The sequence below is a fragment of the Zonotrichia leucophrys genome, chromosome 11, assembly GCF_028769735.1.
Source record: "Zonotrichia leucophrys gambelii isolate GWCS_2022_RI chromosome 11, RI_Zleu_2.0, whole genome shotgun sequence".
In the NCBI taxonomy this organism is placed as follows: Eukaryota; Metazoa; Chordata; class Aves; order Passeriformes; family Passerellidae; genus Zonotrichia; species Zonotrichia leucophrys.
The window spans coordinates 17,582,813-17,610,255 of NC_088181.1; the positions used below are offsets into that span (position 1 = coordinate 17,582,813).

General features: G+C 38.6%; 1 protein-coding gene across 1 annotated transcript in view; it reads right to left on the minus strand.

Moving 5' to 3' along the window:
* Positions 1-27,443, minus strand: part of LOC135452995 (transcription initiation factor TFIID subunit 4-like) — a 149,596-nt gene that overhangs the window by 95,468 nt on the left and 26,685 nt on the right. The window contains exons 8-10 of the mRNA XM_064723564.1: positions 22,395-22,500; positions 18,324-18,438; positions 10,409-10,578 (exon numbers count right to left, since the gene is read on the minus strand). Coding sequence (XP_064579634.1) covers positions 10,409-10,578; positions 18,324-18,438; positions 22,395-22,500 — 391 coding nt within the window. The remainder of the gene's footprint in view (positions 1-10,408; positions 10,579-18,323; positions 18,439-22,394; positions 22,501-27,443) is intronic.

Consider the following 27,443-nt stretch of genomic DNA (forward strand, 5'->3'; position numbering starts at 1 on the left):
TCCTTACTTCAATCAGCTTGTTTGTAAAAAACATTCCTCCTCTCAGAGCTTAAGAACTAACTCATGAGTCGATTTCTGAACAAAATGGAAACCTTCTCTGTTGGATTAGGCCCTTTTCTGACCCAGAGATGGGCAACTGAGAGGTGTTCTAAAAACTTTTATTCCATTTTCAGTCTCTTGTGAAGGGTGAGACAACACAGATGTTATAATCTCTGCCATCACAATCAGAAGCCAACTATTTTCTAATTACAGAACACTATAAGTGTTTCTTGGCCCATCAGCTTTTGCCACACCATGCTGTAAATGCCTTAAAGCCAATAATCTAAAATTACCCCTCATGAGTCCCTCTACAATGCATCTTTCAGAGTTCTGTTTCTGCAAAGCACCCAGTCTTATTTGCAAGGCCATCCTTTGAAACTTGTGTTCAGTTCCATTTCTCTCTCAGCAATGTCTGTCCTTTTCCATGGCATTTCTAAGTCAGCATTTATCTCAAGGTTTACATAGAGATGCACACTGTGTGAGCTTTCTGTCAGGCTTGGAGAATTCCCTACAAACCCATTTCCCACACTTCTTGAGAATTCCCAATTTTCTTCTGGACTACCCACCTTGGGCTGCTTGCCCTGGAAGCATTTTATGAAACTGAGAAACTGCTCAAACATCACTTAATTTTTTAAATAAATTCCAAATTTACAGATTAAAATCCTCAAAATACATACCATGCTCAGTGCAAGACACAGCAGGGAAAAAACATAACCAGCCATGCAATGTAACCTAAAAGAATAAAAATGAGGAATAAAATGCTACACAATTTTTAGTATTGCCTTTTCCTGCCCCCTCCAAAATAAATGCCAACCAGAGTATTTTAGCAAAGTAAGATTCAGCTGAGACTTTTAAGCTCTGTAGAGTGAATGACAGGCATAAAACCATTCAAAGTGTTTCAGGCACTATTAGTGGATTTAACATTTTCAGTACAAACTATACTTAATAAACACTTATGCATTTATGTAACTCTGTAAAAAGTTAAGTAAACCTACACTGGGTAACAGAGTCCATCATCCTTTCTCTAACAGTAGTATTAGGAGATGCTGCCAAAAGATTATTAAAACAAAAAGTGTGTTCACTGTGCACCAAAATTATGCCCTGATCTGTCCTAAGTTAGAGCATCTTATCTGTCTATCAGGTCAGGATAGACAAATTTTCATTGATTTTTCAGGTAATTTTTTGAATTTGCAAAAGAGTTCCACAACTTAACTATCCACCTTGCAAAAACAACCTTTTTGTTTATTTTGAACTTTTACTTTCTAATTTTAATACACTTTATTCTTGTCAAAGGAACAAGCAAAATAGCTCCACTCTAGAGGATCATTGTGGTGTAATTATTTTAACACAACAGAGAAAAAGTTGCATCCATGCAAAATCTATGTGCAACCCTGGCCATAGTCTCATCCTATTTTCTGTGCTGATTGAAAGCCTTTATATGCAAGTCCATAGCATTTGGGGCAGGAGAAAAAAAAATCATCAAGCAGAGAAAGAATTTCTCAAGAGTCTTTACTTAAACCCTAACTATACAACTCGTGTTTTTTGATGGAAGTCATATAAGATTGACCAGCAAAAAGCCTCCACTTTTCAAAAAAGTCTGTCTCAACCAGTGGGTAAGTCTGGGAACTTACTCCTAATTCATGCTTTTTGGGGAAAAGAAAAACTACTTGGAGAAGATGTCTGTGCTAAGGTATATATAACCAGACAAGCCAGTTTCCAAAATTCTGTCTCTAAGCTAGATAATTAAACAGCTGAAAGGCAGCTATTAATCATCCATGAAGAGTCTGTTTTATTAGCCCTGGTGGTTTGTTTCTAGCAGAACCCAGCTAGGCACCAAACAACATTCTGCACAGCTCTGTGGAGGCCTGGAAAATGGAAGGAGCTGCCACAAAGCATGGAAGCACAACCAGTGCATCTTGGAGCACAGAACTCTTGGCAGAACCACAGCAAGGAAGGCTTGCAGCTTGAGCAGAGAGAACAGAAAGAATGTCAACTCTGAAGGAATATAAAGCACTGCAATTATGTGTTTCCCTGCTCTCTTCTGTAATTAAACTGTGTATCACCTGAATCTTTATAAGAAATCAAAATCTCCATGTGTTAAGCAAAGACAATATCCTTATGTTTGATGTTTAATTCCTTCTCTTTAAATAATTCAACTTTAAGATTATTTTTGTGCCATTTGATGTGTGTATTCTAAAAGAAGGGCAGGTGCTGAAGTTATTAAAAGGAGGCACTGAAGGACAAAGTCTTTGAGAACTGCACCACCACATCCTACCCTATAATCCTCCCAGTAACCTGTGCTGCAGCAATTGAACACTGTGAGGAAAATACTAAAGACAGAGGAGGGGATGAAAACTGAAATGGGGCAGGTCTCAACATGTCAAATAAGAACACACAGATAACAGTTATATCATCTTTTCTTCTTCATCTTGGTTTTCCTAAAACAAAAAATACAGCATAATGAGCATGTCCAAAAACATCCAGGAACATTCAAGAATAAACACAGAGTGAGTGTAGAGGACTAGAAAATATGTTCACTGTTTTTATGAATAACAGTAAATGCCTCAATGCACTTTTGTGCTTGGTTACTCACTAGAGAGTCAAATCAAAAGAGATTTTTACAAGGACCAGACCATTAAGTACTAATATGGCAATGACACCAACAGGAGTCCCTAAGAAAACAACAGAGAAGTTGTTAGCTGGGATTTATCTGTTTTCATGCAGAGCAGACAAATGTGTTTCTTGAGCTAAACCCAAAACAGTAACCAAGACAATTCCTCAGGCTTAAAGACCATAAATACACTATTGTGACAGCACACCAGGTAAGACAGTGATGGAGCAGAACCCCTGTAAGAGTGTCAGAGATGACAAACAGATCCTAGAGCACAGTCCTCACAAGGAACAGACCACACTCTCCATCACATCCACAGGATTCACAGGCATATAAGAACTTCCTATGTGGTTCTGCTCTTTTAAGGCAAATTGTGTGAACAAAACAGGTATTTCTCTCAAGAAACCATCTCTGACACCACAATCATCACAGTTGTCTCCACAAGCCTGATGCCAGGCTTGTTACATGTGAGGCAGGATAAACATGTCACACAAGGAGGATATGCACAAATCCCAGGAAATTCAAAGGATACCAGAAGGGTAGAACAAAGATCATAACCTGAATTTCAAAATGTCAGCACCTTCACCTGTCTATGCCCAGGATTAGAATTAAAACTGCCAAGATCAGGACACCATCCCACATTCATTCATACCAAACAGAGCATCACCAGATCCACCACTGCAAAATTTAACCATGCCAGATATGGTAGCTTAGTTTTGTCAAAATAGCTTTAGTTTATAGTAAGGTTGCACTTCTACACTATTGTGCAAGAACAGATGGTGGTACCTCATCTGGCACCACTTCATGTTGCAGCTACACAAACAAATTTTTTCCTTGAAAACAAATTCCCTTTGGTGAGCAGCAGAATGTCTTCATACCAGTTCAATGTTTGGCTCTGATTTACTTAACACAAGGGACTGCAAAACTGGTTAAACCACAGATTAACCCTTTCTGCATTACAACCACTGAAAAAAGTGCCAAATTGCCAATGAGTTACAGTAAATTCTGGACTTGTGTGCAGTAGACTCAGCAACGTGAAGGAGGCTGACAATGGGAGAAGGAAAGACTAAAAGGAAGTTTACAAAGTTTGTCAGTAATTTTAAGAAATGAAAACACTACAACCTTAGTATGAGCAGCAGGATTGCCAAATAAACATAATGAACAATCATTCCAACATATTTTTTAAAATATTACCTTTTCCTTTTTCCCCCTTAAACGATCCTTGAAGATGCTGCTCACTGATCAATGACTTCCTCCTCCACAAAGATGTTCCAACATGTGTTGAGCGCTGGGGACATTAGCACCACCTCTAGAGCATGGAGTTTGCCTACAGGGATAATGTAAGTCAGCTTTATTGCAATACTGAATGGTTCTCTAAGGTTTTCTTTTTATTGTTCTTATTTTACATCCATGGACTTTATAAATGAATCTGGTAGAGAATGCATCTCCACAGAATGATGATCTTAATTTTACTCTCCTTTGCAGAGACCTGGAAATTTAAGCTGTTCAATTCCCAGATGCAAACTTATTCTGAGGCTGGGTAACATATTTTGGTGGGCCCTGAAGGCCAGAACTGCCTTCCAGAAATAGCAAAGACCTTTTAAAGATGGCACTTTCACTACATTCACAAAACAGAATGAAAAACGGGTGAAAACAAAATTATGGTGAAAACAAAACTTGAATTCTCTACATATTTCTGAGACCAAGTATAATGGTCATGCTCTCAGTTCAGCTGGAGTAAAACCTCTGAAAATGATGCCTGAAGAAACAGCATCATTTTCTTCATAAATAGTCATAGTTTAAACAGCTAAATTAATCATATTTATTTTGAGAAATTACTGCTTGATGAAATAACATCAGTTCTGACACCTAAAGGTGATACAGCTAAAAGCATAACTCAGATTCTGTAGTGTTGCAGAGCCAATAAGATTAATAAAAAGAAAACCTTGTAAATACACAAAAAATATTGAACAGAAGCTGCCCTACCTTTCACAGAAAGGCAGACTCCAAGCTCTCAGGTGGTACTGAAGTTACCATTCCAACACATGTTGGGACATCTTGTAAAACAGGAAGTCTAATCATGGACCTATTAAAGAAAGAACAACAATAGGGTTTAACATTCTGCTGAAGTACTCACTGATTATGTTTATTTGGCAACACTGCTGCTGATACTAAGATGGGAATGGATTCTCACCTTTTTTGAAAAGGAAATAATAAATGTAAATCAAATATAATTGTCTTATAATACAGTAACATTAGCAATTGATTCAGTTGGAATATAGAACCAAATTCTCTATTGAACTGCACAATGAACTCCAATCTCAGCCTGAGAAACAACTATCACAACTATGGACATTGGTTAGAAAATTGAGAGTAGGACACATCTCCTCATCTAAATGCAGTTTCTAGTAAATTGTTTGTTTGACACTAATGAAAAAAACCCAAGTTCCAGCAGTATTCCAGATGTCAGAATGTGGGTACATCTGCACACCTGCCACACCTCTGCAGTGCCAGACTGAAGTTCACAGAAACTAGAGAAGTCCATGCTTGTGGCATGCACAACAACTTGCAATTTGGATTATACAATACCTAACATGACTTTTTTTATTCCCTGAGAAAAAGGAAGTAGAATCCAGAGAACTCCACTGCAGGTACAGTTCAAGCACGTCCTTAGGACAGTGCATGACTTCAATCTGCTACACTTATGAACAGGGAGGTGTTGGAGCAATCCCCAAACACAATCAAGAGTTATGTCCACAGGCATTTACAGAGGTCATCCTGACAGAAAGGTGCTGATGGGAAAAAATTATATTCAAACAAATACTTCAGTTTGAAGACAAATCAACTTATGGACAAAAAGTTAAAAATCGGCAGTGAAAACAATTAAATCACATCAACAAAAAGTGCAATGAAAACAAAATATTATATTCACAGGCAATAGGAGAGCTCAGAATTTCAGAACACACAGCCACTGTAATTGAAGTAGCTATAAAAGCTCTCTGAAGTAAAGCAACCAGAGAAATAACTACACTTTTATGTTAGAGCTGCTCTGTATATGAAAGAGCAGCCATCAATAGGACAGCTTCATTTCATTCAAACAAGAACACAAATGTTGACAAACAAACCCAGAGAAAGAGGATGCCAGAAAGACTTACTGAACTAATAACAAATGCTTTAAATAGAGGCTGAAATCACCTGGCCTGGTTCCATGAAGGGTATCCCTATGGGTTTTAACTTGGTTTAGCAATATAAAATGCCCTCTAGAGCACACAAATTCTGTATTTAAAATATATAGATATGCACACAACTGCTGCCACTGCCATGCCACAGCAGCTTCAATACACCCCAGAATATATAAAAAACCCAGATAAGCTATTTCTGTAGGTTTTAACATGCAGTCTTACAGCAGACATGCAACTCAAGCATGGCTAAACAAAGAAACAATCAAGGCAGAGCAATGATCAATATTTCATCAGACAGAATTAAAGACATATTTTACATGTAAAATAACAAAAAGGTAAATCTATAAATTATGTTGAGCCTAACCATACAACTGTTATATTGACAGAACCAGAACTTCTAACCAGCCAAGCTTCTCTGAAGCTGTTTTAAGGAGGACTGCAGGCCTTAAAACTACTGAACTAGGAGACACTGAATTCATCAGCACATTTTCAGCTTTATAACAACGGCATGCACCACTATGTGTGTTCTAGACTAAAAATTTATTTCCATAAAGCAAGAGAATCCAGAACTAAGCTTGTGGTGGGAAATCCTGCAGATGTATGCTATGTCGGTATAACACACTTTTCCAAAGGACATTGATAACAGACACAGCATTTTGTAAAACCATGCTACAGACAATCTGATTTCTTAATGCAGGTGTAAAATATTCTGAATGAATGTGAAATAAAGATATCATGGCTGATTCTCCAATAAATTTCTATCATATGCATTTAAGTGAAAATAATTTGGAAGATACAAGCTGAACAGTATTCAAATTGTATTTTAGGTGGCCAAACCAGTCCCATATTTCTTAGAATGCCACATCTGTTCTATTCAGTCAGTGCTCTGCAACAATAAAACTGAAGTAGAAAAATGAGGTGAAGAACACAAAGTGAAGAGAGAAAGGAATCATGTAAGCCAAAGAATACAATATGCCAAACTCCTGCTTAAATATTATTGCATTATGACAGTAATTGATGGTTAGGGTTCACCACAAGTTGTGACATTTTAGGAAGAGTTAATAAAAGCAAAATGGCATCACCTGATTGTAGAAGAAATCAGAATTTCTTTTAAATAAAAGTTGTGGGAATTAATAAGCTGCTGCAGATTCTAAGCCTGTGAAGCTTTCATGCTCTGTTGTTCAGAAAATATAAAGCAAAGTTTTTTGGAACTCCCAGTGAAGGTTTGAGAGACCACCAAGTTCTCAGACAAGTACATGAGACAGCTGTTCCCTCTTTCCATGGATTTAGTTATTAGGCTTTATAAAAAGGATCATGTTTTATGCCATCCTTTGCTGTGTCCTGCTACCTTTCACTAACATTTAATATAACATGCAGTGCAGCCTTGTTCTTATCTGCACTCAGGAACCATGCTGTAATCAAGGAGTCTCTATTTTCACAAGATGGTTATGAACTACAGAAAACTGTCACACTTAAAAATCTGCTTCACTAATTGTTGCCTGCTGCTTCATTCAGTTAACAACAAAAAACTCAGAATGTCAATAACTAGCATCTAAAACCTAACTAACACAGCATTCTGACCCAGCAAGAAAAAACTTATAAATGAACAAAACTGAAATAATTACAAATTAAATAATAATAATATAATTATTATTTTTCTTGTTCATTCCCATAAAACCATGTGGAAAAGCCAGGATTTTGCAGCATTATTTATTTGTGAGGGTCTAACCAGCTTGCTTGCCCTCTGAAGAAACACTACTCATTGTACTAACAAAGCTAAAAGACCCAGAAAGTGTCAGGAGTTGGGATGCACATGCATGATGCAGATCAACCCCTGCCTCTCAACTTCCCAAAAAAGAGAAACAAAAGCCTCCCAAGCCTTTGTGTATGTTTCATTGTGCTCTGCTGTCATGTAGAAAGATCAGGGTTTAAAGTTTTATGATTCCGAGCGGAATAACAAAAGAAATACATTATATGCTGAGAAATACCCACTCTTGATTCTGTATCAAAGAAGAATTTGAAACAGTCACAGCCTTGCCTTCCTACATGAACAAATGGCAATGATTACCAGCCCAAAATGACTAGATACAAAATTGGATAAGGAAGCATGTGGGAAGTGGATGAATATCTTTGCATGAATTACCTTTCAGTTACTTCTTCCATTTAAATGGATCAATATTAGTCCCTTAGATTTAAAATAAACTTTGGATTACAACACTGCCAAGCTCAAGTAGAGATAAGAACACACAATATATTAAGAAAGCTCTTTCACTATGTCTTTGAGGCATCTGGCTGGTGGTTACTGCCAAAGTCTGAAGAGCATCTGCTCTCACTTTAGCAGTTTATATTCCAACTCTGGTGAATGGAAGCACAATCTCTGAAACAGCCTTTGGGGAACACTACCGAGCTGCTCGACACAGCTCTTACTCAGAAAAGAGAGCAGGAGATTAATATTACAGAAAACTTGAAAGATCTAGCTTCTGAGAAAGGAGACAAGAGCAGTTTCCTAATACTGTACACACCACAAATCTCTTTTACTAAAACATTAAAAACCTGCCCTAAAACTGAAGTGATTAAATATGAATAGACCTAAAGATAGAAAATAACATTGTTTAAGTCATATTCAGGCAAAATTAAGAAGAAACAATGTATCTTATCTCATCTGTCAACAGGCATAATGAAAACAGAAGAATGAGGACTCACATCACAGACTTTTTCCTAATGTGCTCGAGAAGGTCACGGGCGCTTTGCTTAGTCCTGGTGTTGTCACAGCAACATATGGCAATACTGAGTCTTGTAGTGAACTCACAATGTCATTATTTTAAGTGCCCAGTAGCACAAATTACTAAATTTGTGTGTGGTCCTAAGCAAACAACAAATCTGGCCACACACAGTGAAAACCCGGCTTCTAAAAGTTCAAAATCAGCTGAAGGAATTCTGTCCTCAAGAGCCATAGATCCCAGATAGTGGCCACTTCTGAACTCCACAGCCACTTCCAAAACTATAAAAGGCTTCATGTAAAACCAAAATAAAGCTCTAAAAGTGGCTGCAGGAGATCACTAGGAGTGGCCTCTCTTCTGGATTCACTGCTTTTGAGAAGTAAATCCCTGCAGCTGCTTTTAAAAGCTTTGAAAGTTTCATTTCAATTATCAAAGCCAATAAAGCTTCAAAAACAGCCATAGGGATTTGTTCCTCAGAGAAGCAAACCCCAAAAGGCAGTGATGAATAGTGTGATGGGTTCTGTGGCTCTTAAAGTATGTACAGATTCCTGTAAGTCCTGCACTTGTAATTACAACTCCATGTTGTGCAGCAATTGTTACAGCCAGACAGCTCATTAAGGCTGATGTGGCAAATTCATTACTGATTTCCCATTCTTTCTAACAGTTTTATGTCTGTTGCCTTTTCCTTTATTGCACCTGTATCAACCATGGTGTGAGCATCCCTGCCAACAGTTTCTGAGGCACATTTTGTGAGGACCTTGCTGGCTGCAGTCCCAGGTGGTGCTGAGGCAGTCCCAAAAGGCAGGACTTGCTTCCCAGCCATCCTCACAGCCAGCAATACCATCCTTTCTCTGAAGGGGAACTTAAAATGCATTTTGTAAAGTACAAGAGTGAAGTCTGACAATAAGTCAATGAAGAACTTGCCTGCAACTGCAATATAAAAAGGTTCCCATTAATTCAATGAACATAAACACAAACAGCATTTCAGAAGAAACCACATGACTGAAAAAAACCTGACAGCACTGATTTGCAACGAGATTTTGGTCTTGTCTTTAAAACTCTGAGAACTAGATCCCTAAAAATTTGTGATGTAAGCATAGATCTGAAAGAGATACAATTTACACCCCTAAATAACCAGAGCTTAGTATGTTGAGACACTGATGGCACTGAAAACATTATGAAAATTAAGCTGAAAATATACATTTAAGTACCAGAACACATAGTGCATGTTAATAAAGCATGTCATATAAAATGCATTCTATATTTCCTAACCTTAAAACATCACTGATTTTGAACAGTTATTCTACTAAAGTTATTAACTTCCACTTTCAAATGGCAGAATAAATAAACATACCTTTTTGCCATGATAAACAAACACAGCCTTTTGAAAACATACCATAAGAAAATCACTATGAACTTAAATAGATGCAGGTGTTAAGAACTGAATAACTGGTTTGTATGGAGAAAGAAAATCTTGACAGGAAACTTAAGCATTCTGTTAAATGTTATTCACAGGTGTCCTCTGTGACCTGTACTACTTACTTTACCTCTCTGTTTCAATCTTCTCATGTGTAAAACATGAAGGAGGATTGTGAGAAATAATTAATGTTTGCAAAGAGCTTGAGATCCTTGGATATGAAAAACATGGGAAAAGCATGAAGTTTAAAAGCACCAGCATGCTATTTTATTTCCAACTTGAGGTAAGTTCCTTTTATCACAAAAACCTTGAAAGTTTAGAAATACAAAATCATGGAATCAAATGCTTAAAAAACCATCTTAAGTGCTAAGCATATCCTGTTCCTCAGAACCTCAGCACTGAAGGAAACACTCCCAGAAGGAAAGGAGGTGCTTCTCACCCGTTTCAAGTATGCGTTTATGGAGAGGTATAGCAGCAAGAAAGGGTTCATCTTTACAGGACTGCATCTGGGATCCAACCAAGTCAGAGTTGGTGGCCATAATTCGGGCACTTTCTTCATTAAGGTTAACACCAGCCATAGAGGCAACATCATTGATGTCATCATCATCTCTGCAATAAAAAAACCAAACATATAAAACCAAATTCTGCATGGAATATATTCATTTTTTGCATCATCTGCTTCTGCAGAAGGAATCATCATGCCACATGCCCAGTGGGTGGGCCAGCTGAGACACAACCACTGGTGTCTCCATTTTCACAAAATATCTTCAGAAACAACCATTATTTCTCTGGCCATATCAGAAAACATCAGAAGCAGGACAATCTGACTGGTAACAGAAGATGTGACAGAGGTGTCTTCATCTGAGTCAGTGATACCAGTGAAACCAGGCTGATCAGGAAGCTAACAACTGAACATTGAGATTTTCTCTATATAAAGAAAACTAGACATAAAATGGTAACATAAATAACAGAAATTAAAAGCAAACCCATGAATTTTTCATGCTGCACTGTTTCACAAGTTCCTACTAAAACAGGCATCAAGGCATTTTCAGCAACAGTCAGGGCAGATTCTTTGGCCATGCTGAGCTCACAGGTGAGCCTGGCCTCCAAGTGTGGCTGGAGCACGTGCTGGTCATTTCTCTGGCAACATACAAACATCAGGTGTGTCAACAAGTTTTAGGAAAATGAGCTGCATTTGAGAAGATGATGGCAACTCCAGGCCATTTTTTGCCTTGCAACATCCTTTTTAACAGCTTGAGAAAGTACAAACAAACTTGAGTTTCCATACCTGTATTTCCCAAGCATCTTTGCCTCCTACCTGTCTGAGGTATGACTCAGAGCTGTGAAACAGCCACCCGCATTTAGCACATTCTGCTTCACAGCTGTTATTGACACAAACACTATTTCAACATATTCTAGAGTGATTACACAACCTTTGAGAATATCATTTTCAGAATACACATATATGGATAAGAACATTCAAGTCCATACTCCTATTACTGTATAAAGTAAACAAACAAAAGCTTAATTTAAAAGATTTTTTTTTTAATTGTTACATAATTGATGTCCCATGCACCCTAGAATACTTTGACACTATAACAAGCTTAATGCCCATAGTAAAAATCAATAGCTACAAGTAAGGTCTGAGAATAAAAGGAGGGAAATCCAGAAATCCATAATCTAGGTCCTCCCTCTCCTCCCATACTTTTCCTGTTACCTGCACTACAGCAGCCAATTTTGGTGGAAGACTACAATGGTTTGATAGATAATGGTTTTGTTTTCTTTTATGGGAAGAAGTCAAGAAGGGACTTTTATTTGTGTAAACCTGCAGATATGTGCTGAACATTTGAGGCAGAAAATTGAATATTTTACAATGCTTTCCAGAAAAAGTCTACACAAATGAGCTTCTACTAATTTCCAGGAGTGTTGGAGCGAATTAAGCACTTGATTTCTTGTCTTCAAATGAAATTCCTGAGAACAGTGTTGCAACATCATAGGATGGTTTTGGTTGGAAGGAAACTGAAAAGCCCACCCAGTGCCATCCCTGCCATGGCAGGGACACCTCCCACTGTCCCAGGCTGCTCCAAGCCCCAATGTCCAACCTGGCCTTGGGCACTGCCAGGGATCCAGGGGCAGCTTCTCTGGACAACCTGTGCCAGAGGCTCAGCATCCTCTCAGGGAACAATTCCTTCCCAATATCCAATGTAAACCTATAATCCTATCGTTTGGGGCCATTCCCCCTTGTCCTGCCACTCCATGCCCTCATAAATTGTCTCTCTCCATCTTTACTGCAGGCTCCCTGCAGGTGCTGCAAAGCCTCAGCTGGGTCACCCTGGAGCCTCCTCTTCTGCAGGCTGAGAAATCCCAATTCTCTCATTCAGCCTTTCTTCCTAGGGAGGTGCCTCATCCCTCCAGTCCTATCACTTTTACATCTGACATGGTGTGGACACAATAATCACCTGTGGAGCCCGGGCCACGCTGAGGAACTGGCTCTGTGCCCACATCACACAACCAACACCAACTGAGATACTCAGTGACCAACTCAAAGTTTGTAATTCTACAAGTCAAAACCACAGGTAAAACTGAAAGAAATTAAGATTCTGTCAGGTTAAAACCTGAATGCTTGAAATGGAATGAGAATCACCCTCACCAATGAGGACCCACAAGGCCCAAATCCAGCAGGCCTCAAACCATGGGAAAACCAAACTCCTATCAAGGCAGTTCCCAGAACACAAACTCTGAACTATTTAATACAGAAGCTTCTGGAAGACAGGTTTGAACCCAGAATTTCAAAATAAAGCTCAAAGTGACCAAACCACCAGTGCAGTGGTGACATCCCGTGGGCCCTCACCCTGCTGCGGGTCTGGGTGCCAGGGAACGAGCCCGAACAACAGAGGAGCTGAATAAAAAACCCAGAGATTCCCAGGGCTGCCCCACACAGGCCTGCTGTGCTGTCCCTCAGCAGAGCTCTCACAGCTGGGCAGATGTTCCCAGTGCTGTCCATCCCTCAGCCAGCAGCTCCCACAGCTGGGCAGATGTTCCCAGTGCTTTCCCTCCCTCAGCCAGCAGCTCCCACAGCTGGGCAGATGTTCCCAGTGCTGTCCATCCCTCAGCCAGCAGAGCTCCCACAGCTGGGCAGATGTTCCCAGTGCTGTCCCTCCCTCAGCCAGCAGCTCCCACAGCTGGGCAGATGTTCCCAGTGCTGTCCCTCCCTCAGCCAGCAGCTCCCACAGCTGGGCAGATGTTCCCAGTGCTGTCCCTCCCTCAGCCAGCAGCTCCCACAGCTGGGCAGATGTTCCCAGTGCTGTCCATCCCTCAGCCAGCAGCTCTCACAGCTGGGCAGATGTTCCCAGTGCTGTCCATCCCTCAGCCAGCAGAGCTCCCACAGCTGGGCAGATGTTCCCAGTGCTGTTCCTCACAGCAGCTCCCAGCTGGCAGAGTTCTCCAGCAGTCCTGGGCAGAGTTCCAGGCTGTCCAGCCAGCTCTCCCACAGCTGGCAATGTTCCCAGTGCTGTCCATCCCTCAGCCAGCAGCTCCCACAGCTGGGCAGATGTTCCCAGTGCTGTCCCTCCCTCAGCCAGCAGCTCTCACAGCTGGGCAGATGTTCCCAGTCCTGTCCCCTCAGCCAGCAGCTCTCTGGCCAGCAAGAGTCTCAACCCTGTATTTCCGTATCAGGTTGCCAGGACAAAGGTCCTTTGATCTCCTTCAAGCAATCATACATTAAAAAAATTCAAAACAGCACTCTTGACTTCTAGAACGTAACTTTTCTCTGAGGTCTACACTTCTCTCCCCTTTCATTTCATAGCTGAAGAAAATACCACCGATCTCTACCTTCCTTCTGCTTAGTAGTTCAGCTACTCCAATTTTTATTCAGTGTACAGATCTGTGACCACATTATAAATAAGTATTTCTGAAATAAAACCAGACAAATATTTTGGACACATTAGATTTCAATGCAATTATCAAAACCAATGCAATAGCACTTACAAAGACCATTACTGAACTCCTGGAGAGAATAATTTTCTTCCATCTTACACTTGCAAGCTACAGTCTGCAAGTACATCCTCTTTTTTTTCAGTATTACATAAGAATAAGACAAATAAAAAATGTATTAATCACAGCTGGGACTACAATTTTCTCTGACAGGAAGAACCCTATCCATATATTCCTCCTTACTTCAAGGAACCTCATAATGAAAAAAATGTTTGGATACTGAAACACACATTTATATATAGAGTTGCACTTCCTGCTAAACACTTTCCTATAAAAGTGAACTTTTACGCTCAGATGACTTTTCAGAAGTTATTCTGTGGAACAAAGATGCCATCCAGTGGTGATCCAGATTGATGATTAATGTCTATCTTTCCTTTTTTATCAGAGCACAGTATTTAACAATTTCATATTTCTTGGCATATATTACTACACCTGTCCTAATTCTACTGTTTCAGTAAATATTTCTGGTTTGTACTGAACTAAATTCTGAGTCTCATAGGATGAATCTAACATTCCAACAAGACAGCATGAGTTCTCAAACTCCCTCCAAACACAAACTGTATCTTATAATAATCCAAGAGTCCAGTTCTTCCTCCTATATTCAACCTCTTGTAAAAATCTTCCTTCTCCTTTTCCCTCATTATAAAGACTCATGCAACTGCCAAAAAAACATCTTATCTGAAAATAAGCAGGAAAACCCAAAGTATTTGTACAGTTATCTGTGAAAGGTTTCAAAGATTTTGTTTAAACTAAGTCATGATAAAAACCTGGTGGCATTTTCTTTATGAAAAACCTTAACTGCATGATTGCAGTTTTCCTTTCTCATGCACTTTGTCAGGCTTGAGCCACTGCTGTCCCAAACTGCCACACTGAATTGATCCCCAATAAGCCAGAAGAATGCACAAAGCAATCAAGACAACATCAGACCATTGACTCCTCTCTCCTACAAGGGAATTGTGTGTCATTAGGACAAAGTCCCAACATCCCACAGATCCCATGGACCACACAATCAGAGATTAACAACAATACATGGCATATAAATGGTGACTAGAAATTACTGGAACAGCCACTGCTGTATTATATTTTATAATGGCATAGATTCCATTTACACATCAATTAGCATGTTTATTCTGACATTCATGGTATAACTGGAAATGTCTCCCTAATACTGCTTTGCCACACAATTCACTCTCTGTGCAGAATCTTCTCTCTGATAAGCAAAAGGGCTGACAGAACAGACCACATTTATGATCAGCATTTTTCTTTATTTTGAAATACATGGAAAAAACACAATCCCCTTATAGCTTGAAATATTCATTTGAAAAAACAAAAACCTCAAGGGCAAGGTTTTTTCACATACCATTTTGAGATGAAAACTTTGAAGTTATCCATTTAACAACCACATTAGTGTTCTACCACTTAAAGAGTGAGCTGCTTTGCTTATGTTGCTAAGCTTTTATTTTTAAAAATGAAAATAAAACACTAGACAAAAGATTTTTTTGGCTATGCAAAGGAGGTCTGATAAGAGATTTTTTATTTCCACATAGAGTCCACCTCAAAATGCAGTCAGACAGCAGAATAAAACACAGATACTAAGATCAGTTTCAAATGATCTCAGAACTGTCTCTGAAAACAAACCCCATCACACTGGCTGTATAAAACCTGACACTGCCAGGTTCCAGGTGAGATTTAACTCAGAAATTCCACTTCAGAAAGGGAAAGGTTTCTGTGAAAAGGAAGGAGCACCCAAACCGCAGCATCATCCCACACACCAAGGCACGGATCTGCTCCCTTCTGGCCCTGCAGAGTTAAGAAGGGCTGGGATCACACAAGAGGACAAAGAGCCACCTCCATCCGTGGAGGAGCACAGAGCACACAGGGACCAGGCCTTGATCCAAAGCTGGACCTCCCAACTGAAGAGATTCCATCTCAGCATCAGAACAAATGGTTCCACTGCTTCCCTGCAATGGGCACCACCTGAACCAAGGTGAGAATCCCTCGGGAGGCTGCAGGAGCTGCTGCCACTGAACTCTGAGGGAGCAGCTGGGGGCACTCACAGAGCTCCCTGGCACCCTTCAGAGGGATTTTTGCTTCTCTCAGCTCCAGAAACCTCACGCTGGCCTGTTATGATACAAACCCAAGTCCAGACCTCTGCTTGTAAAACAAACAGAAATATTACCAAGAAGGAAACCCAAATTTCTGTCCTTAGGTATTAACAGAGTTGAAAAGTCAACTTACTGGGGTTGTATGGAATTATCTCTGAAAAACACAGTGATAATAAATTTAATACCAAAAAAGTGACCTAAAATTTCACAAGCACAACTTCACCTTGCAGAACTCTGGGGTCTGCATCACAGAACAGCTACTGTAACAAACAGTGAATTCATGTGAGCAGTCTCACAGTTCAGTAATAAATGCTGCCCTTAAAGGCACGGCTGCAATCTGCAAATTTCTTAATTGCTAGATCTTTAATGTAATTCCATCTTGTATCTGCTACAGTTCAGAAAAGAAAAAAGGAAAAAAAAAACAAAGAACAATGAAGTTCAAATTTCTGTTTCTAGTGACCAACACTTCGCTCCCAAAAGTGAAAAGTTCAAATAAGTTATTTTAAAGAAAGCAGAATGTAAAATAATGAAACAAATATGCAATAATAAAACACTAAGGGCAAAATAAATTTATACATAACACAACTATTTTTCAAAATTCTTGCTTTGCTTTAGATGCCAGTTTGCCTTCTGGCTAAAAACACATTCTTCACACACGCTGGGAATGTTGAGGAAAACTAGTCAGCATTCAGAGGATTAATACAGATTTCCAGCTCTGTGCCTTTAGGCTTAATAGTCAGACATCTATTTGTCCTCAGGAGAGGTTAGGGGTTGAAATGCAAATATGCAAACAACTGAATTCTTTGTTAAGATATCAGGAAAAAGCTTGATCTTTGCTGCTGTTTAATAAATCCTTGCAATTTTATGGACTTATTTAAATGCAGCTTTGTGTCTTACTATTTTGAAGGAGAAAACAATGTAAGGAAACAAACACATTCATTCTGACTAAAATTTGTTCTCTAGAGGAAAAATGACATACACCCTTGACAGCTTATTTACCAAACTCACTAAAGATTTATTGATTTATCAATCAGTGCCTTGAGCATTTGCTTCTCCCCAAGGGAAAATTAACAATTCCAGCTAACCTAATATATTCTATGTATAAACTAAGTGAATGCAAGAATCAATCCTGGCACAGTTTACAACATCCAGCTAAAAAAATGCTGTCCCTTTTGGTGTATGTAAAATTGAAAGCAATACTAACGAAGAATAAATGCTCATGTTGCTTACAAACATAAAAAATACTTATTAAGACAGTACAATTGAACCCAACAGACATTTTAATTCATTTAAATACTCAGTGGGAGGCAAAAGCATTGGAAAATAAAAAATTGAATGATTTTGCTTCCAGATTAATACTAAGTACTACCACTATTAGTTACAATACTGACATGCCTCAAAGCAGAGATATTTCAAAGAGCTACAAATTCTCTTTTATTTCACCTGCAAAAGCATAAGCCTGAAAATTAATTAGTGATTTGATGATGTCAGAGCAACATAAGAACCCCAGAAGATGAAAATTAAAACCTAGGAATATTTTGTCATTCAATGAAGAAAGAAAATATTTTAACACAACTAAAATGATGTTAGCGAGAGCAAATTCAGTAAACATCAGATTTGCTTTTCACTGCCAAAAGTAAAAATATCCCAAATATATATAAATAGAAGGCTGGAGTGTGGCAGAGCTGCTCAGTGCATCCCTGGTACTGTGCTGAACCTTTTTGCAGCTCCTGATTCCTACAGGGCCCCATGAGCTGGGGAAGCACAGGAGCTCAGACACAGCCCATTGTTCCCTCTAAAGCCAGGAGCAGCAATTCCCTGCTCAGGGATCCCCCCTGGCCCCAGCACTGTCCCTGCTCCACAGAGCCCTGTCCTCACACCCAGCCCCTTCCCAGCCACACACATTCCACAGGAGCAGCAGAACCCAATGCAAAACACCAACCACGGATTCTTTTAGATCCTCCTGCACGTAAATCCATTCAGCTCAATTTTTATTATAATCCACAGAATTTATGTTTTTGTGAAATGGTAAAATGCGCATTCAGAGAAAAATCCTCAAGATATGTAATGATCCTCTTTCTTCTTTAAAAATAGAATTAAGTATGAAAATTGCCATCCAATCCCAGGAAAAAAAGACAGGAATTATTGTAAAAGACTGCCCTCTGGTGTTACACCAATTCTAAATTCTGCTTTATACTTCAGATCCCCCCCAACCACCCCGCTGCATTTTTTTATTATTATTTTTGCTTTTTTTACCTGAAAGAACCACCTCCAGGGTCATTCAGCTTGTTTTTCTGATTTGCAGAGACCTGAACACCAAAGCCCCCAGGACTTTTACTGGCTTGTATTGTTGGTGCCTTCCCTACTGTGCCTGAAAAACACCAAGCAATGTTATTATGAGCTGTCTTAGACAATTTACATCAAAGAACCTTCTGTCCAGGAACTAAATTTAACTGTCTGTAAATTGCAAACAAAGGAAGTTATTATTTTTAAAGACTATATGCTGAAGAAGAACAATTTAAAACACAAAATTTATATTAACATTACATTTTGTTCAATATTTATAGAACAGTGAAGATTCCAAAATCAAAACCCATTGGCCATGAACAGCTATAATATTTATAATGGCTATAAGTGTGTTTGCAATTGCCAGTAAACCACTTTTCTGGATAAATTGTGCAGAATAAAGAAGGCAAATTTGAAATGTTCTTAATAGAAATACAAAAAGTCAGAGTTACTCAAGGTATTAGCTATGCCTTTTACATTTTCTATATAGTAATTGTCATTTATTGCAGTGAAAAACATATATTTCAGAATTGTAAATACTGCATGTATTTTAAAGTGTTTTGCATTCTTATAAAAGAAAAAACACTATTACCAAATTTGACATACACCCCCCATAAAGGTTTCCTTTTGCTTTCTCATCTTCAAAACAATGACTCAAAAATAATTCATGTCTGTATCTAGACTTTACAAGTCTTGAGGTACAAGTAAAACAGGGCTTTCTAAGTGAGCCAAAGTGTGGTGGACATTCAGTAAATTAGAGAGACCTAAATTCCTCCCTGCCATGGAACTTGGAGCAGGCCCTCCCTGAGTGCCCAAGCACATTTACCTGGCTTACACTGTGGGCTTCCTTACATCCCACCTGTGTTTTGGCACATCAAAATCACTCAATCTACTTGATTTAAAAGATCTCACCTCTCTCTTGTGTGTCAATCCATTTTATTGAGCATTACAGACTTTTGAGACCTGGAGAAGATGTGAAAGCTGTTCCTGCACCCCAGGGACTCGGATGCACATAAATGGCATGGTAAGGACCTCAGCACAGTTACAGGATTTTTATTTCATGAATAGTAAAAATCTGAAACACAACTATCCTAATAAATCCTTTTAAGAACATTTCTTGGCTAACACAAAGCTGCTAGCTTTGACTGAGTCCTGCATCACTTTTTTTTTTTTGTAATTTTGAAGTCTTCACCAACTCCAACATATGATCTTAAAGAGAAAATAATTTCATAGTGTTTGTTAAGCTCTCCATCTGTATAAATAAACTGTAATGTGGACTCTCAACATTAGCAAATACAAAACCAGATTTAGGAGTTCAGGCTCAAGCCTGGGGAATAAAAATATTTTGTCATCAGAATATTCAAGGTCCATGAGATGTCACAGACCAGGCAATTCATTTATCTATTTCAGATGAACTAATGGAATGGGTTTCTACTCAGAGAACTGGAAGGAAGGAAAGAAAAAATACTATAATAAAAAATGAGCAGATTTCTGCTTTGTACAATTAAGATCTAGAAGATTAAAAATGTGTTAACCTTGAACATTATTGCAATGGCAAATTTAAAGTAACAATAGCATTCCTCCAGAATTAATATATTTCTTTGGAATCAATGCTTTGTTTTGTACTTTTGATCAAAAAATACCCCCAAAACATGTATATCCATATGAATATAGAAGAATTAAGTCTCACATTCACCCCATGTAATTCCACTCAATGGATCAGGCAAAGTGAATGTAAGAATTGGGATGACATTTGAGTTTTCTGGTTTAAATAAATTACAACTGTGCATGACTAAGGGTTAGACATTAAATATGACTAAAACATCCATTTTTATTATGGGCAGAACATAGTTGAAAATTAAAATCACCTGTGGGCCTAGATATTTCATGGGATTGGTAATGACATACAGAGTCTTTCACCACTGCATCCTTGCTTCAAAATTTAATTAGCACAATCTAGAAAAATAAGCCCAAATTTAGGAGCTTATAAATTCCTAGCTGTATTTCAGCACTGGTTAAATAGCTGCAACAAATATTCTAGTTAATTATTTTATTATTTGGCTCAATTCCTCCATCCAATCCCTAAGATGGAATTCACTTAATTATTATCCTGGTAGTGTTTTGGTAAAGGAGTGTGAATTTTTCATGCACTAACAATGGTGTTACTTCCAGTGGTGTGGAAGTAATTTTATTTATATAAAGGTCCTTAAAGCATGCCAGTTTTATCTCAACTACTGTTTTAAGAAACATTACAGTCTGTTCACATGGATGTACTGCAGATACACTACACCTGGAGATTCACTCCTGTCAAGGAGGAAAATGCAGCACTGTGTGGAGGTCAGCTCAGCTCTGAGGTAACTATTCTCCACAAAATTATGCTACCACAATTTTTATTGAGATGATGTCCTAATTCCAGTATATTGGTTCCTTCTGCAGGAATACCTGGCTCAGTATAAAATATCATTACACAGTTTACAGTAAAAGGTTTTAACAATATATCACAATGATGTACTCTTGGCAGTGCTGCCAGCACTGGGCTGCAGGATGAGTGGTTTTATACTGGGATGTTTTCTAAATGCCTATTCTTGTTTGTTTTGTCTGTGTAAATAATAAAAACCATATACTGGAGGGCTTAACCAAACCTGTGAATTTGAGTAAGCTCACCAGAAAGTGGGACCTTGCATAATTGGCTTTTATAAAACCATCTGCCATAAGACAAACTGCCAGTTAGGTTGCATTGCACTGGCTGATCAAGGGCTATCTAGAATAAACTCATATTCTGAACCTGCTGTTTAAAAGACAGATGCCAGTATCATGCAGTGAAATTCTCAGTACACTGTTGACATTCACAACCTGGAGACTGAACAAGCAAAGAAATGAAATCTGCCTTCACTCTCAAACACATTAGTCAGAAGTGAAGGCTCATGCTACAAGATGCATGGACATGTTATAAACTCAGGACATGAGTATCAGTGCTATCAAACAAACACATTTTATGGTGAGTAACTGTATTCCTTCCTAACAGCCCACAGGGTTACAGTGACAGCTTGGTCTTTGTGTCCATTCAACCTTTGGATTCCCCTAGGAGAGCAGAGCAAGTGAAACATCAACTGCTGTTAAACATTTTTGATGCTTTTTTTCCCAAGGAGAATAGAAACAACCTAGCAATGAAGTCAAGAAGGCAGCAATAGCTTTTATGTGCATTTGAACTAGTCTGAGTCCTGATTCAGCACCTGAAGATGACAAGCTCTGTATTCCATTAGAAACCCTCAATCTGTAAATGCCCACATCCAGAAAGAAACTCTCACACGTATTCAGGAAAAATAAAACCCAAGCCTAAGGGATTCAGGGCTAGAAAGGAACAAATGGGTATTTATTAGGAAGCAAGGAGGCTTCAAGAATCCTCTTAGGAAGTGGGAAGTGTCAGCCAGACACGAACCCACCTGTGCACACAGATGAGGAAGGTGTGCACAAACCACATGCTGTGGCTCATCATGGCATGTCAGGCTGCTGCAGCCACTCTCTGACCCCACCAAAAACTAAACATACTGACAGGGGTCAGAGAAAACCAACCTGAGGCTTGAGAAATTTCTCTAGGGCTCCCACCTTGACCTCTGAGCTGCAGAGATGGGAATTACCATGTTCTGCTTCAGGACTATGAATGAGAAGTAGGATGATTAAATTGAGGCATTCACTAGGGTTCAGGAAAATAAAGAATTTTATTTTTTGGCCCAGAGTTACAGTTTAGGACAGTGAGAGCCAAGTTCCTGACCTGGTTTAGAACTTTCAATGAAAAACTAGTAAGTGAGGAACTAAACATCAGAGTTTAGTCCTAAGGTTGTTTCAAAACATTTCACTGTGTTGGCCCAAAACACCTTGAAACTGCACATGAAAACATGCACTCTTCAACCAGCTTAAGTAAAAATAAATGTCAACAATGTTGCCAATGTCAACACTGTACATTTTTCCATGCTACTCGTTTGTAATGACAACAAAATTCATACAAAGGTAACAATCTCACTAAAACATTGAAACCCATACCTTGTGGTCTAATGGTCTGAGTTATTACCACTGGCATCCTAATCTGGGTAGTCTGGCAAGCAGGGGCTCGTTTCACAGTTTGAGCAGATGTTGACTGGATAATCTGCTATTATTAAAGAAAAGTATACTTGTATTATACTCCTTATACACAAACACACACAAGGAAAATACACTGATACCTGTCATCACCAAGATAAGCACATGGATCTCTACAAGCACAACCAGCTGCTGACCAAAGTCACATTCATGTAAAGCATGTGGTTGTGTGTGTGTGTATATACCTATTTTGCCATTATGCTTTAAAAAAATTCAATAATATACAGATGTCATACCTCACAACCTTCACTAAAAATATATTGTAAACTTGTAAGGTTAATATTAAAATTCAGATTTTTGTTTTTAGACATTTCACTAGGAAGAAAAGCAGTTTTGTAGAAGAAAATGCTGCAATAATTGTATTGATATCCACCTACAAACATCAGGCCTTGCACTAAATATCTACACTTTTTAAAGAAAACATACTAAAAATAAATTATAAAATATTATGGGTTCCAAAGTCAGATATACATAAGATAGCAAACCAAGTTTTGTGGTGATCATATACTATGAATCTTTTAAATGTTAATTTGATATTCTCAAGGTTTCACTTAATACTAATTCAGGTTCTGAAGTTCTTCCTTAAAACTAAGCCTGGGTTAGAAACGTAAAATTTGACTCATAAACAAATCAAATCAAAAAGAAAACACGTGCAAGGGTCATGTTTAATCAACAGCAACAGGACAAGAGTCATGAGAGATCTCTGATGAATTCTGGAGAAAAAACAAATTGGGCCATTCTGAAGTTACAAAACTGCATTTTGTACATCCTAAAATACAGAGAAAAGTTATAATAAACCTGTGGATGTAGAAGTATTAGCAATAACCACCCTGCAGAAAGAGAAAAGGGAAAAAAGATTAAGGATTCAGCTTCAACTATGGACACTGCAGGAAAATGGAGCATTTGTACTGAGCACAGAAATGGTGCAAATAGATAAAATTTACTTGGTCAGGACAGAGAGTGAACAGTCACATTCAGAGGGGAAAGAACAAAGCAGCTACCATGCTTAAAACCAGGAAAGAAACAGAGTTGATCAGTGAAAATAACAGAAAAAAAGTTGAATTAAACTGCATTTTGATGCACAGGAAACATGAACAAGTGTGGTTTTGGTAAAAAGACAGAATAGTTCATGTTAAGAAAACATACATTGGTAGGGAAAAGGAGAATTATGCCACTTTTACAATAATTTATTGGATCAGTTTGTAGAGAATAGTGAAGAAAAGCTGCTGTACCTTAATGGACCAGAAGCCAGGCCACAAAGGGGATGTGTGGGACCTCTGGACAGAATTACTATCTGGCATTACAGAAATCTTCTGCAAGTGCATTTTTTTTTTCTCTCTCTGAGGCAACTTCTACAGTTCAGAACCAAGTTCTTTTTCTCTCAATTAATATTTTCATGTGAATACCCTACAAACTGAGCCACTGACACCACTAAAAACAGGACAATATTTAACTATTTAAGATGACATAAATGGCAATGTTTTCTTTACTATCCAATACATTCCACAAACTGTCTTTTGGCAAGTACTGTACTAGGACTTCAGTGTATGTACAAACACTGAAAGTGTAGAAAATTATTGAGAAACAAACTTTTCCGAGGGGCAGAGACCAAAATCATGATCTTAAACTCCATAAAGAAACCAGCCAGCAACAGGCTGGTTTCTCTCAAAACTCTCTCAAAAGAACAACTGCACCAGAGCACCTGACACTAAATCCCAGCTTCTATACTGGAGTTTTAGGAAACATGCAATCTCCAGATCTGGAGGTCATTAAGGAATTAAAATTAGCAATTTACTAATTGTAAAGCAGAGAATGTAACTTCTTTGCTGGCAAACTAGGGACATAATAAAAATCAATGAATCAGAGGATCCTGCATTAAAATTTGTAACTACCTAAGCCACACTTCATCAATTAAGATAATTCAAACTGTTCTAATCTTCTTGTCTGTTTTCCCAACATCATAAACATTACTATTAAGTCCTTAGCTTGACCTCAAAGTTGTAGACAATGAACAAGTGTACCAGCAAGCTGGTCTGGGAGATGATTAACTGAAATGATTTTATACTTCTCACAGACTAAAACCAGGCACAACAGGTGTAGCCCAGGTCAGGTTCTCTCTCCATACTCTGAATCAAAGCTGAATGCCACAGATCAGTGAAAGCACTGACCAGACTGAGAGAGCAGACACAGAGTTTAGGACACTGAGGTTAGCAGGGACATTATTCCTGCCCTCAGAAAAGATCTCAGTGCTGCTGGAAGCACCTTTGGGAAGGTGAGGAGAGGACAGAGCCAGACTGCCCCAGATGAGCAGAGCAGAAGGATGCAGCACTAAAGATACAAGCTGGAATACAGGAGATTCCAATATAATAGAAAAAAAAAAAATGACCATGAGGGTGGGCAAGCTCTGAACAGGCTGCCCCAAGAGGGCTGTGCAATTTCTTCTTGAGGGCACTCAAACCATGACTGGCCACAAGGGTCACATCCCAATGTGTGAGCAGGAGGCTGCACAAGCCACCTCCAGGAGTCTTTTCAAACCTTTCACACTGTGCCCATAAACACATCATCCCTGATTTTATTAAAGTGCTGACTCACAAAAGGTAAAGAGACAGAATACAAAAGTCTTCAGAGCATACAGGAACTGTCCATCATTCCACCTCCCCTAAAAAGGGAAGCATTTTAATTATGTACACCTCTGAAGACAGCAAGCACAACAACAGAAAACAAAGGCACAGAAAATAGAAAAGACAGAATGTGATTTAGTCATTGCCTGGATTTGATAGAATTAGGAAAATGGCAAAATTATGAGCAAGTACTCTCATATACTAGTTATTCCTCTTCAATTTGTCTGTCAAAGTTGAAGAATCATGTCCTAGGCTGCTGCACTCTGGAGCTCTTCAAGGGAAACACCAAAGCAGCAAAGCCATGGCATTGCTTCTCCAAGTGCAATGTGTGAACAGTTAACTACATTTTTCTTCTATAAAATGGCATTTTTCTTGCAAACTAAGATGTACATTTCTCACAATAAAAAGTATTCTCCTTCTTTTTATTTCATCTTTGCTCTTCTCCCCTTGTCACTCTCTCCACTCACCACACTCACTTTGATTCACCATCTGTCTGCTGTGCCAGAGCAGCTCCTCCTCTCACCTCCTGAACACTGCAGACACTACTCTGCCCTTTGCTAGAGCTGACTGCATTTTCACAGGTGAAAAAAGGGATTTTTTCCATAAGGTAAGGTAGCAGGCTCATGAAGACCAAAAAGGATATACAGCAATCACACCACTGATAACCAGAACAGCAAAAAGGTGACAGCTGAAATATTCTTCTTTTTTTCCCCTAAGGGTTTTCTTCAAAAAGCATAGATTTGGTAACTCTGTGAGAATAAAGGAATGGTTCTCTCTGCTCCTAATCTCCAAAGGTGATGATCATTCCATGACATCTTCTACTGTTTAAGTTATTGCAGGACAGAGAACAAATTACAGAGATGAACACAGAGCAATAATCAACAGCAAAGCCAACAAATACAGACTGAGAAAGAATCCAGCCAAAGCACATCAATGTACAGAAGCAGGAAGAGAACAGGAGTTATCAGTCTTTCTCATGCCTGCACAAGAGAGACAAAATTACATGAGAGCCACTACCTACCAACCACTGAAAGGAAAATTCCTTTAGGACAGTAAAATTAGAATTCATTGCTAAAGTTTCTGAGGACAAGGATTTTGCAAATCTCCTGGACCAGGGCAGATGCACAAGGTTCCAACCTTTATTGACAAGGGCTGAAAACCAGCCTGGCTCAATTCACAGCAATCACCCTCTGCAGCAAAAGCATCTGAACCAAAAGCTTAAACCTATCAAGTACTGCAATAAAGACAAAAACACAGTAAACAACAGCAAAGAATGAAAAACAAAAATAGATTTGAAAAATATATCCTTTACCAAGCTTTTTTTTTCTCAATTAAGTTAAAAAAAATGTGGAAGGAAGAAACAAGACATGCATAAACACATAAAACTCAGAATGGCTGTGGTCTGATATGACATTTATCTTCACTCATGAGTAAACACTTGCTAACTCACTTGTGGCTATGCCACTTGTGATTTATCAGTCTACTCACTCCTGAAGATAAATGTCATATCAAACCTCAGCTATCATGTAATCTGGCAGCATTAACTTACAATGTTCATGCTTTTATGGGCCTAGAATTCATATTTACCATTGCTTATCATGCTGCAGTAGCAGCTACAGTTTTTCAATAGTGCCTCAAAATCTACATAAGAAATTATTTTTCCTCCCAAATAAAAAAAAAATTGACCATTTTAATGTTAATATGACAACAACACCATTCCATTGAGTACAGGCTCTCAACAAAGAAATGAAGAACAATGAAACAGAAGCCATGACATCACTTGTCCCACCTGCTCCTCAATTTATTACACAATTCTTCCTACAATGGTCAAATGGTTACTTTTGAGTGGGTTCAATTATGGCTTTTTCATCACTGTCCCCAGCAGCCTGATCTACCACCTAATATTCTCTCTTACTTTAATGATATTTTGCCTTATATCCTACCTAAATCCCACTTCATTTAATTATATCCTGTTATTCATATTTTCACCATCTTGGTCTGTTCCAAATAAGGAATTTTCCCTTTTATTCTCCCTTACAATCAGTGTTTGAACAAGTTCTGTGTGTTCAATTCTCTTAAGCTTTTCTTTTAATCTTTGCTTTCAAGCCTGGCCTTTTGCTATTGGTTTCCAAACAGCAATCAGTGACAATATTCTCCTAATATTAATGTACAGCCCACAAAATTCTGAAAATCAAGTCCATGATAACTCAGAAAAGCACTAGGCTGTGTTTCAAATAGGCATGCGATTTGTCAAGTACAGGCTTTGTTCCTGATAATGGATCCCAGATATCTACTGCTCAACATCCATTTTTATTTCTATTTTACTGCACCC